We start from the raw sequence: 13884 nt of genomic DNA on the forward strand, positions 1-13884 counted from the left end.
TACGCGCTCCGTACGAACCAAACGTCCGTCGTCGCCCACAAGAAAACTTTTAACGGAAATTTCGTTTTTGATTTAAAATTTTCTTACGTTACGTTCCAATACGCACACGGACGGAGTTACACACCGACTCAGAATACCTGAAGTCCCCCCAAAAAAAAAGAAAAAAAATCAAAGTCGGATTCTTTTTTGTTAAGGCGGAATATAAATAAAGAATCCGATTCGAATCGGAGTAAAACAAAAAATTAAAAAAAAAAATATAGAGTGGAATTTCTGTGAAAGAATTTAAAAATTGTTTCCAAACCTGGATTATGGAATAAATTTAAAAAAAAATACCCCCTAAAAATCACTTTAAAAATTCAAAAATTAGAAAACAAAAAAATAATTAATTACACAAAAATTTAAATTAAAAAATTTTTGCATGTTCAAACATGTTTGTGTTGTGCTAATAATATTCTAAATTAATAACTGTGAAAATTTTTGAAAAATAAAAAAATCTATAAAATAAAAAACGGTGTTGCCACCTAAACGACAACACCGTACGTAAAGCCCCCGAGCTGTCACTACCGTCGGATGTCGTTTCCACAAGCATGGAACTTTTGAAATTAATGATGTTTAAAAGTGACTTTCTGTCCAGCAGCAGTGCCAGCAGTGATAAATGTGATGATCGCATACCGCCAATCAATTTAAGTCAATTACCCGAATTTCTATTGTGTAAGTGTTCCAAGAAAAGAATTCCGATAAAAATAAAGGATTAAAGGACATTCTAAAATAAAAAAGGACTATATATATTTGAGAAATATATTTGGAAGATAAATTTATTGAGCCGTCGCTGTAGATACATTTTGAAGAACGTTAAAAACGACAATTCATGTCCAAAGGAATAATTTTCTTGGACAAAAAATATATATTTACAAAAATCCAATATCTGTGGTGGACTCTGGACCATTGAGGATACTAAAAAAAACAAAAAATAACAAAAAAATCAATTTCATCAGGACCAAATTCCTTAAAAATCTACACCACAAAGACAGATTTTCAATAAAAATGTTTAAGTTTTTTAAATGTGAGGGAGAATAACGAATTGAAACCTAAAAAAATACAGCAAAACATGGTTCCAACGGCAGATAAAGCCCATTTCATATTTATGACAAGTTTCAAAACCAAAATAATTTGGTTTTCAATATAAAAAAGCTATACGCCCACTATTGATTGCTAATAACAGTTTTTTTAGAGAATAAAAATCGGTTTCGAAAATTGAATCTTGGGAAATACCATGTTAGAACCAAAGGATATAAATCTCTTCGTCAAAAAATTGTCTAACAATATGTAACATCCAAATGATATCTAGCAGAAAATTTAATTCACAAAAAAATTACAAATAAAAAAACTATAGAAAAATGACACCACTTTAAGGTGCTATTAGAATTTAGGAATACTATATCAACATCTGAACTGATTTAAACAGCAGCTTATGTCAATTTTTGCTAAAGTGAAATTTTGCATGTGAGTTGAATCGACCAAACATTTCATTGGTTCATAAATTCCATGGGAAGCTTTGTCGGAAACGATACTTACAAGTTTCAATAGGTGTGGACCGTGAACCCGAATATTGCTCCCTGCCAGATTACATCGCAATTGGATATTAAATGGGATAAAAATATATATTTACATCCAGGCGGACATGCATAATTTGGCTCAGAATGGGTTGAGATCCTAAGTATATGCTCTGATTTATCTCCATTCCTTTTGTGTACATAAACACCTGTATGACATTGTGACGAATTTCTACTTATAAAATATGATCATCACATCGGTATAGACATAAGAGGTTTTATGACCATATTTATATTGGAGTTTTTAATATTTTGTAAATAATACAGATGTCTTTAAAGATAAAAAAAAAATCTCCAAGAATAACATCGGCTCAAAGAGAAATAAAAAGAAATATTTTAAAAAATAATCCCTGAAATTAAAAAATAGTTTTTCTTTGCCTTTTTGAAAACAAAAACAGTTTGGAAATCGATTATTTTTTATCTGATAAAAGAAAAATACACACACATAGGACAGATTTAATGCAATTATAGCACACGAAAAATAGAAATAATTTTTAATTTTTTTTTTTCAGAAAACACCATAAAATGAGTTTGTATTTATGGGTACTTCCTGGTTGATTTCTATTACATACTGTTTTTATTCAAGAATATGTTTTCTTGAATAATAGAGAATAGACCAAGTTCAAATTTTTTAAAACCTAAAAAAACCTAGGAATCTATGACAAAAGATTCCGAAGAGATTAATTGGTATTCCATTTGACCTTTTTTGGTCAGTGTAGTCAGTCGTAATCCCAGTTTGTAGTTTTTTTTATAAAACAACGATTTATTAGTGAGAATTGGATTGGAATGTTCTCTTATCCCAGTATAGTTCCGAATCTCTCCACTGATCTTCATCAGTTTCCTTAATTTTTTTCTTAGTAAAATTCCCGCCGAATCTATTTTAAAAACTTATTTGAAATAAAATTATTTATGTCCCAATGTTGCATGTTACAAAACGATATTTAAAACCTCAAATGTTTCGAAAAATCGAAGTTTAGAAGAAACACACACTTACACTGTTTTTTTACACAATATGATGTCTGATAAAAATTGTGTTTTATTAACTCAAAAATCCGATTTTCGATTTATACCACTATTGCATTTGCCCTCACATCAGAAGCAATAATCGTAGGAAATTTCAAAATATGAATCGGAATTTTTTTATATTGACTATATTACAGGTAAAACTGAATACGTTACAAAAACTTTCGAATCAATTGGATAAAAAAATTACTGAGTTGTTTTTGTCTGAAATGACATCTTTGTGTGACCTTTATATCGTATGGATGTCCAATAGCGGGAAAAATAATGTTTTTTATTTGAAATTCAAATCTGTCACAGAAAACAAAGGACCAAGAAATTTGTATGCATCTAATGTTAAATTGTGATAGGAAATATGACATTTTTGTTAATAATACAAAATGTTCTTAAGCAAATAATGGTAAAATTCGTGGGGCATTGTTACATCGCATAAGCACATATGAAAAAACTTGATTAATCCAAACATTCGGATTTAATTCCGAAAACCCTAACTGCGAGCAGTGCAAATAAAATGGCTCAGTCCGTAAGAGGGAATATTTTCTAAGAGTAGAATCCCTCCCGAAAATATGTTTTTTTCTTTAAATAATTTAAGTTTTGCAAAAAAAAATCCACCAGAATTCTCCAAATGTCTACATACACAAGAGGAATGTAACAAAATCCCAGATGAAATTATAAAGAAATTGGTGGATAATATGCCAAACCACATTAAAAGTTTAAAGATGGGCATAGTTTATGGATAAACTATTAAAAATCGCATAGTATTTTCATTTGTTCTTATACGTACAAAAGTGTTCGAATTGAGTTGTTTTTCATTTTAATTATATCCTGCCCGGCCCTGCCCCCCTAGTTTCTTGTATCGCATATTCATATTTATAAAAAGTGCGGTAAAGGTAACCACCAAGTCCCAAAATTACTTCTGTCGCACGCACATACAAATTTGAAAGGTGCTATAGAAAGTCTCACCGCCCACAAAAAAAGGAATACCACAAAGATGCGATGATGAGGACTCAGGACTTTATATCGAGAATGATACATGTTTCAAATTGTATAGAACATGTTACGACAAACAAGTTAAAGTGGTCTTTGAGACAATTTTATTGTGTGAAAGAGAAGACATCGTCTTGAGGGGAAGTAAAGCCGTCTGAATACTGTCGTTAGATTTGTTATCTCATTGACTGCATTCACTAGAATGGCGTCTACTTTTTATTTCATCATCATTCTTTCTTCGTTACATTTGAATCTTATGATCTAATTGATAGTCGGTAATCTATTACATGGTTGTATTTTGACAATAATTTCAATCTAAACAAATTTACTACAGCTCGGCCAACCTGACGGTTGTGACCAACCCGGTCACCAACTAATTATACTACTTACATTCTACTATATACAATATAATACAATAAAATATTAGTAAGAGCAGCCCTAGGTGCCCCTACCTTAGTCTTCTGATTTCCAAAGCCTTATATTGCAGGCTTCAATTACTACATCGTAAGGTATTTATGTGATCTGGCAGTTTTCAATACCTTTTATCACATATCGGTCATTCGGTAATACTTTTCTAACTACATAAGGACCTTTATATTTTGGCACTAACTTTTTATTGGTCCCTATCGTGGTATCCACATTCCGTATCACTACAAAGTCACCTGTTTTAAATGTATTTACCAAGGCCCCTTTTGCCATAGACTTTTGCTTGCTATATGTCCTCGCAATTGCACCCTCCCCGGGGTCGTTGTTATCTCTTTGACCGCATTCACTAGAAAGGCGTCTAATTTTTATTTCATCATCATTCATTCTTCGTTAGTTAATCGGTAATCAAATACATGGTTGTATTTTGACAATGATGTCAATCTAAACAAATCTACTACGGATGTAAACTTAGAAAATGTTTGGAGAGTACACCCAAAAATGCAACATACCTCAGTTCCAGAATACTGAACGGGTTAATTGAACTAATTGGAGAATACATCCAAAAGTCTATTGTTAAAGAAGTGAAAAGTGCTGTATTCTTATTGGTTTTAGCGGATGATCCTATATATGTATACGATTTTTGACAAGGTATCTAAAGAAGTCTGTGAATGTTTCCTTTGCTACGCGAAGGATTAACAGAAAAAGAATTTTGGACCTTCATAATAAACACAGTAATTCGTTTGGGTTTGAATCAGACATATTTGAGAGGCCAAGGATATGATGGCGCGTCTAACATGTCAGGCAATTATAATGGAGTGCGTACAAATATTTACCGAATCTATAGAAGATATAGTAGAATCTTTGGAAGAAATAGGAGAAAATGGTAAGATTTAATGTTTGGATTTATTTCTAAGAAGTAGAAGAAGGGTTGGTACGCAAAAGTACTGGTCAAATGTGAGGAGTTCGATATCCGGGTATTGCTATAGAACTACATTATTTGCCCCATGTTTGGACGAACTAGTTTTAAATAAGACAACCAGATAATATCAAATGTTTTTAAAAAGTTACAGAATAGGCCTACTGATTTTAAATACAGATTATTTTTTAATATAAAAATTTAAAATATATGCAATATATTACATGTAATGAAGTTATATATTTGGTGACCCCATTTTACGATTAGTATTGCCTTTCCATATTTTTTTAATAAATATATACGAAAATTGTTTTTTTTTTTAATTAATCATCTTCTCATATTATATTTTAGGAAGGAAAATTTTACACTATATAATTTCGTACCATTTTTTAAATAAATAAAGCTTATTGGACTCTTAGCACCAAAAAAAATTAGTAGAGCTACTCTTACTTGTCCACTAGTCCTTGAAAACTTATGGCTCTTATAACATTTAATAGAATAAGTTTTAAAATCCAACCTTAGAGATCTACATATGTTCTCTAAATTCTTCATTAAAAATATAAATTTTAGATCCGATGAAATTGTTTTCTTCCTTAAAAATAGTACCTTCTAATCTGGTTTCTCCAACCTATGGTTTGTTCAAATTATGAAAAATCCCGTGCCTTCACATTGGGCGCCATTGACAAATGTATATATATTTTTTTAGAAATGAATTGGCTTCAATATAGCATTTTAGTTTCTGCAATTAATTTAAAGATTCTGTAATTTTCACTGTCCAACATTGGGCGCCATTTGAAGTCCATTCATATAGAAAAATTAAATTTTATTTAGAAACTTATCGACGTTGCCTCACGTTGGGCGCATTATTTTCCTCTTACAAACAAAAGAAATTCCCGAATCATGTATTTTGATGCCATTATAAACAAATACTGCCTTAAAACGAAGACAATTTTTTTTTGTTTTTTTTTCTGACTCACGTTGGGCGCCATTAGAATCCAATATAAATTTCCTTATTGCACCATTAAACCCCCATGGATAAAAAACTAAAATACCCTTTAACCTAAATTTAGTTAAAACTATGTGTAAACCCTTAAAAATAAAAAAAATGTATATTGTTGTTGTAAAAGGTTTTCACATGTTTGTTGTAAACTGTTCATAAACATCTCTTTAAAAGCATTTATTTTATTGGCATATGTTTGCCAGGTCTCATGTTAGCTAACTGCACATTTGACATAACATTAGTTTGAATGGGTCGCAGGTCAAGTCAGACTATTTGGTAGTTACCTTGTTAAAAAGCAACAACAACTAAAAGAAGAAAAACATAAAAAACAAAGAATAGGGGATGACCATCCCTGTCGATATGGGATGATGACCATTATTGCATGGATTTTCTATGGCCAGAACATAACAGAATGTGCCACTTAGCTTTTGTGGTATAAAGTGGCACTCCTTTAAACATTACTTTAAAAAAAAACAGCAACAAAAAGTTACATGAATTGGGATTAGCGTATCATAAGCTGAATGCGGCAGTGCCGGCACACCTATTTTGAGCTACTTTATGGCACGAGCTGAGGCTTCTTTTTGTTTTTTAGTAGCAGTAGTAGTATTGTTTGAAAGAGGGTTTGGGTTTGTGTTTGTGTTTTTTTTTTTTTTTTTGTACGTGACATTCGCATCATACACAATGTGTGTTTAATGTTGTTGTTGTTGCTGCTGCTGATGATGTCGAATTTAGTTTATGGAACTATAAACTATAAAACATTTCAAGCACATGCAACATTTTTTAAGGTAGGTTAGCCTTTTTGTTGTTGCAATTTTTTGTTCGTTTTGTTGTTATAAATAATATGTGTGTGTTTAATACAGAGAGTAAAAGCCACTCTAATGTGGTGTGGATTGCATTCAAACATAAATGTTAAAATAACTATAAACGGGTCATTGGTTTAGGGATTTTAAATAGCTTTAAGGAAATATATTCAAGATAGCTCTAAAACAGCTTATAGTATCCATTTTCGTTTTAGACGCCCTTTGTAAGATTTTTATAGAGAGGACATTTGAAGATTTGATTACTTTTAAACGATTAATTTCTAACCTCTAAAAATCCGTCAACAAATTTATTAACGAATCCGTTGATAAACTCTACTTTCAATTTAAAAATGGCGCACAAATGAATTTTTTTTAAAAACTTATAATCAAATTACAACAAATTGAAAGCATAAAACAACGTTTAATATTTTTTGCAAATGATGGCGCCCAACATGGAGAATGTTCTATATTATCAAGTTTTGTGGAAAAGTGTGAATTATTAAATTTACTGGATGAGATTTCTATTCTATAATAATACTCTGAGAATTTTTTTACTGGCGCCCAAGTCTTCCATTTTATTTTTTTTTTAAGACTTTTCTGTAATTGTATCTATATTTTAAGGCTAGGCGTAAATATTTATTTATTTTTTAAATACAAAAGTTCTAAGTTGTATAACTGCAAGTGGCGCCCAACATGGGGCAATACAAAATCCACATTTTGTTATTTAAAATTTCGAAACTAGATATAAGTAGTTAATTATAGCCAATTGTATTTAAATTTAAATAAACAGGTGGCAAACAAATTATAGAACATGTTTTGTAAATGTTGGCGCCCAACATAGAACACTCTCTATTCATTCTAATTAAATTATACAGCTCTATATGCTGTTCAATTTGCTAGTAAGATTTTCTATTCCATTACAATACCCTGAGAAATTAAAAACAAAATGCAAAATAATATTCGTGTGGGTAAATTTTGTTAATGGCGCCCAATGTGGGGCGCCATTGAGATATTTTATACTTAGATTGCCCACCAATATTTTTTTTACTCTTTAGTTAGGGTGAAATGTATCGTTATAAGTAGGTCTATAACAAAGAAATACTGAGAATCCCAATTACCAAAATTCTGACAATACCTGTGGAAAATCTGACGGAATTTAATATTGTCACCCATAGTCTGAAAAAAAATATTTAACTATAAGGTTGATCTTCATCTGTTATCCAGAAGATGTTGATCACAGGGTTCTTCTAAGCTTCTTAAGTAGAAAATAAAAATATTACAAGCAAAAGAAGTAAAATGTCAAAATTGCTCCCAACGAAATGCATTAACATTTTTTTTTAACTTTTAACTGAAAATACAGTAGAAAAAGATGTCATTAGAACAAGTGCTATACAAATATTATTTTGTAAGTATTACTGAGAACCCCACATATCTCATTTTTGGTAATCGTTTGAAAAATCGGACCAAATTTCATAATGGGCCCAGTGTGAGGCAGAAAAATATTTAATTTTTTTAGACTATTGCCTATCATTTTATATCAAAAAGAAGTTGTTAACAAGTCCGTCTACGCTCTTGTGGTATTTATGTTTAAAAAAAATACAAACAACATGTTTAAAATTTTCCACTGGCGTCCAATGTGAGGCATTAACAGAGAATCCCAAATACCAAACTTCTAGCAATCGCTTAGAAAATCTGACTAAATATCACAATGGCGTCCAAAGTGGTATAAACAAATATTTTATTTTTTAAGTCGTTTATGCTCTTTTATCCAGAAGATGATGTGAATGAGTTCTTCTACGCTCTTTAAATATACAAAAAAAGTAAAAAAGCGTCAGCCTATGGTTTGCAGAGGTGTTTATCAAAAAGGTTTCGGATTTAATGTTGATCAAATCAGTTATTTAATTCGTTTCAATTTAATAAAATTTACCAAAATGCTGACTAGTTCTGAGAGAGAACATGATCTGGGTATGGTTCAAATCGGACATTCCATTCGCCTAATATTGAGTTTGTAAATATTGAAAATTTTGAACATTTGTGGGGGTCCCATATTCGCACTTAAACCAGACTTGCTCACGGTAATAGGTTGAGTAAAGTTTGGTTCAAATCGGATAGCCCGTTCGCACGATTTTACAAAATTAATTTTCTGCAAAATGTTGCCCATTCTGTGGGGGAGGTACCAGAAGGAGTGGATCGATATTCCCCATCTTTGAACTTGAACTAAGTTTGGTAGAAATATTACGATGTGAAAAGTTTGGATAAAATCGGTTAATCCTTTCGAGAGTTATCGTGCGCACCAGCCGGCCAGACAGACGGGTGAACATTTGTAAATCGGCTGTAAATTTTTTTAAACGAATTTGGATTAAAGAAACATGGGGTCTAAGACCAATTGCCGTATCAAAGTGTATATACCCTGATTAGACATAAGACTGTGGGTATAAAAAATAAAATAATTACAATGCTTGAAATTTCCTAATGGCGCCCAACATAAGGCAATACAATTTGCAATTTACTTTTCAAATATTACACTTTTAAGGCAGGTGCATTATATCCACACTCTGATAAAATGTTCATTCAATTGTCATGACTTAATATATAAATTGAGCCCAACGTGACAGGAACCGTTCTGAAAACAGCTTCGGCCGAGATATCGATTTGGACACAGACTTTTTTGCATAAAGATTTATTCTCCTCATATAAAATTCCAAATACCAAAATTAAAATCGATTAGCAAATGCGGTCGTAGATTTTCCAAATGGGCCCAATGTGGGGCAACGCTTTATTTAATATTTTTATTTTAAATATTCATGTATAAAAAATGTTAAACATTTTGAAAAAGGTGAGTTCAAAATGCTGCAAATAGTAATGCGATATGGGATCTAATTTTGTATGAAATATTACGTACCTGAAAATAGGCTGAATATTTTTTGGTAAACAGTTTTTATTTACGTAGAATAAAATTTATTGGAAATGTGGCGTTATATTTTTAAACATCGCCCAATGTTGGCCAATGAGTTTTTTGGTTTTTTTTATATGAACGTTTTCTAATTACATTCAAATTGTGAGATAAATTTTCAAATGGCGCACAACGTGGGGCAATGAATATTTAAAGTTTTTTATAGAGGATTTCAAACAGTGGAATTGACATTTTATTTGGAACTTCATTAAAGAATATTATGAAGTTTCTAGGCCAAAGAAAACCACTGTCCATCTTCCATACAAAAAATATTCAGGACTTTTTATTTATTTTCCATTACAAATACGTCATATATCAAATTCCAGACAATTCCTGTGGAAAAGGTCCACAGTATTTGAAAAATATCTTCAATAGAAAATATTACAGAGGACCTCCCTCTCTTCTAAATTTCCCACAAATATGTGTGTTTGGTTGTTCTTGTCGTCATTTATGATGATTTTTTTGCAAAAATTCTCCCCGACAAAATTAGGTTACAGAAATTAATGATGTATGACATTTTATTTTGGCAAATAAAATGGATAAAGGATTTGAGCGAGAAGGATAACAGTTATCCTTTTTGATAAATAAATAATTAATTTCAAAAGAAGTTTTAGAGTTTATTTTTTTATTGTATTACAGCAACTTTAAAATGAACATAAGCTAATAAATTATTTAAAATGGGACACACACATACACAGAGACATTATAAAGGATAAAGTAATGTATATGTGTGTATATCTCCATTAAAAGTCCTCTGCTAAAAACTTCATTGCCTTACTTTAAGGATTAAAGGCATTTTTATTTTTTCTTGAAGCCCATCCCGACCATTTATCAATTTTTTCCTTCTTGAAAGCAATCCTTGTCTACTCCACCTCCTTCATTGACTTGCTTTTCTTCCTCCATTTATTTTACTGCCTATTTTATGTAGCAATGTATTTCATTTTGTTTCTCTTCTTCTTCATCATTTATTTACAGCAACAATCCCGAAATGTGGTGGCTGTCATGAACTGATATTGGATCGATTCGTTTTAAAGGTGCTAGACCGAACGTGGCATGCCAAGTGTTTGCAGTGCAGCGAATGTCATGCCCAGCTGAATGATAAATGTTTCGCCCGCAATGGCCAGCTGTTTTGCAAGGAGGATTTTTTTAAGTAAGTAAATTTCGGTAGATGATTCGGAAAAGGAATTTATCCCAATACGAAGGTGCTGGGAAGGTCTATGGAACACCTCTTTAGTATTCTAATAAGAAAAACTATTGGTATTCGAATAAAAAAAGCCTCATAGAATTCTGATAAGAAGACATATTGGTCATCTAATAAGAATTCTTACTTGTTGTCCAATAAGAAGTATTGTTGCTCTTCATATAATAACATTTATTCGTCCCCCAATAAGAACAATTATTGACTCTCCAATAAGAACACTTATTGGTTCTCCAATAAGAAGACTTTTTGGTCTTCCAATTAGAAGACTTATTGGTCCCCCAATAAGTACTTATTGATCCTCCAATAAGTAGACTAATTGGTCCTCCAATAAGTAGGCTTCAATAAGTCGAATTATTGATTCTCCAATAAGTATACTTATTGGTATTCCAATAAGAAGACTTATTAGTCCTCCAACAAGAAGACTTATTGGTCCCCCAATAAGAAGACTTATTGATTATCAAATAAAAAGACTTATTGATTATCCAATAAAAAGACTTATTGGTATTCCAATAAGTATAAATTTTGGTCCTCCAATAAGTAGACTTATTAGTTCTCCAATAAGTAGGATTATTGCTCCTCCAAAAAGTAGACTTATTGGCCCTCCAATAAGTAGACTTATTTGTCCTCCAATAAGTAGACTTATTGGTCCTTCAATAAGTAGACTTATTGGTCCTCCAATAATTAGACTTATTGGTACTCCAATAAGAAGAGTTTTGGTCCCCCAATAAGAATACTTATTAGTCGCCAATAATAAGAAATATTGGTTCTCCCATAAGTAGACTTAGTGATTCTCCAATATGAAGATTTGTTGGTACACCAATAAGAAGACTTATTGGTCCTCCAATAAGTAGACTCCAATAAGTAGACTTATTGGTCTTCCAAAACCAGGGTTTATTGGTCCTTCGAGAATTATATATATATTTTTTTTGGGGGTCTCTAATAAGAATATATCTTCCACCCTCTTTTTAATATTCATTATTAAACCACCATCTTTGTTAAAAGTAATTTAATTAATAATAACCACCCTTTGTCCTTTCCCAATGTTTGGGTCTTCTAATAGGCGTTACGGAACGAAATGTTCCGCTTGTGATATGGGTATACCGCCGACGCAAGTTGTCCGTCGGGCACAAGACAATGTCTATCACCTGCAGTGTTTCCTATGTACGATCTGTTCGCGTACCCTAAATACCGGCGATGAATTCTACCTCATGGAAGATCGTAAGCTAGTGTGTAAACGGGACTATGAAGAGGCTAAGGCGAAAGGTAGGTCTGCGGGAAAATTCCTTCTTTGAAAATATTAAATAAAAAGTTTATCCTTTCTTCTCTCCAGGTTTATATTTGGATGGCTCGCTGGATGGTGACCAGCCGAATAAACGACCACGCACCACAATAACCGCCAAACAATTGGAAACGCTGAAAACCGCCTACAATAACAGTCCGAAACCTGCGCGACATGTGCGAGAACAATTGTCACAGGATACGGGGTTGGATATGAGAGTTGTACAAGTCTGGTTTCAAAATCGGTAAGTATGGACAATGAAGAATTTCTAAGAATTGAAAAAATATATTCTATGGAGGAAATTTCCACCATTCCCCCTTTTATTACTCACTTCCATTCATTGTATCGTTCCGCACAATGAATTTTATAAAGTGTCCGATAGATAACATTGTCTCATGCAAAACGAAGCAGAATTCAATGGTCACTTAGTTATCGAAGTGTTTGCTAATCTTATCGAGGCTAGTCGGTGAAGCAGGGACGTAGCTAAAATTGGAACAAAACGGGCACAATGAATGAAATATTAAAAAAATATTCAAATAATAACAAATTTATGGAGGTTCGGAATTATGAGCCCAAAACGACCCTAACTCCCCACCGGAAATTTTTTCTTCAGCCTATATTAACCAAATAATATCCCCAGCATCGTTGTTATATACAATTTTTGAGTTATTCCTTAAAACCCCTGTTCCATTCCAATCGTTCCACCTTATTTCAACATGTTCCAATTTATAAATCGCCATTACATTGTAAATCTATTAATTAAAACATTTTTTAATCCAGTTTTTACTAATCGAAATACAGTGTTCCATTCCATTTCGTTCCAACTCCACTAATTCTACATTGGCAATATATTTTCTAGATTCAATAACCTAAAAATACACCCCATATTATTTTTAAATTTAAATATTTGTAATTAGGCAAAAATCCTCTGTTCCATTCCAATCGTTTCACTTTATTCCACCAGGTTCCAAATCACAAGACGCCATTATATTCAAAATCTATTATTTAAAACATTTAACAATCCATTTTGTACTTATCGAAATATTGTGTTTCATTCCATATCGTTCCAATGTGTTTTCCCCAAAAACACCTGTTTCAATTCAATCGTTCCACTAGATTCCAACATTTTCCAAGTCACAACAGGCATTTATATTCAATATCTACTCATTTTGAAATGTCCATATATATATTATGTACTAATCCAACATACAGCGTTCCATTCCATTTCGTTCCAATGCCCCTAATACTTGATTAGCAAAGCTTTTGCAACCTGGTAAAACCTACTTACGTTTTAAACCCAAAACATTTGTTTATTCTTCAAAAAACGTTGTTCCTTTCCAATCGTTCCAATTTATTTCAACATATTCCACTTTACCACACTCTATTACATTCACTGTATATTCATTCAAACATTTCCCGATCCATTTTATACAAAACCAAATAAATTGTTTCATTCCATTTCGTTCCAACGCTCCCAATTCCTTATGGGCAAAATTTTTGTGAGCCGCAATAACCACACAATGTTCTCTACATAATTTGCAAATGAAAATTGTGTGTTATTCCTCAAAATCCCCTGTTCCATTCCAATCGTTTCACATTATTCCAATATTTTCCAGAAACAGTGTTTCATTCCATTTCGTTCCAAAGACCTATTCATTCCTCCTATCACCGGGGTTCTCTTTAATATCT

General features: G+C 32.0%; 1 protein-coding gene across 1 annotated transcript; it reads left to right on the plus strand.

Moving 5' to 3' along the window:
* The first annotated feature begins 583 nt into the window (after positions 1–583).
* On the plus strand, positions 584–12443 carry LOC133336383 (LIM/homeobox protein Lhx3-like). The gene is made up of 4 exons (XM_061544678.1): positions 584–711; positions 10691–10865; positions 11977–12179; positions 12247–12443. Exons 1-4 carry the CDS (start codon positions 588–590, stop codon positions 12441–12443), a joined length of 699 nt encoding a protein of 232 aa, XP_061400662.1. The 5' UTR covers positions 584–587.
* Positions 12444–13884: the final 1441 nt, after the last annotated feature.

Source organism: Musca vetustissima, unplaced genomic scaffold (genome assembly GCF_032173495.1).
Source record: "Musca vetustissima isolate MV318-11 ecotype Yass unplaced genomic scaffold, APGP_CSIRO_Mvet_v1 utg182161, whole genome shotgun sequence".
NCBI lineage: Eukaryota > Metazoa > Arthropoda > Insecta > Diptera > Muscidae > Musca > Musca vetustissima.

What these genes read in the sequence shown, in the direction of transcription:
- LOC133336383 (XM_061544678.1), top strand. Translation starts at nt 588, where the DNA reads ATGGAACTTTTGAAATTAATGATGTTTAAAAGTGACTTTCTGTCCAGC. An exon ending in ATTACCCGAATTTCTATTGT is followed by an intron (nt 712 to 10,690) that starts GTAAGTGTTCCA and finishes ATTTATTTACAG; the next exon opens with CAACAATCCCGAAATGTGGT. An exon ending in TGAAGAGGCTAAGGCGAAAG is followed by an intron (nt 12,180 to 12,246) that starts GTAGGTCTGCGG and finishes TCTTCTCTCCAG; the next exon opens with GTTTATATTTGGATGGCTCG.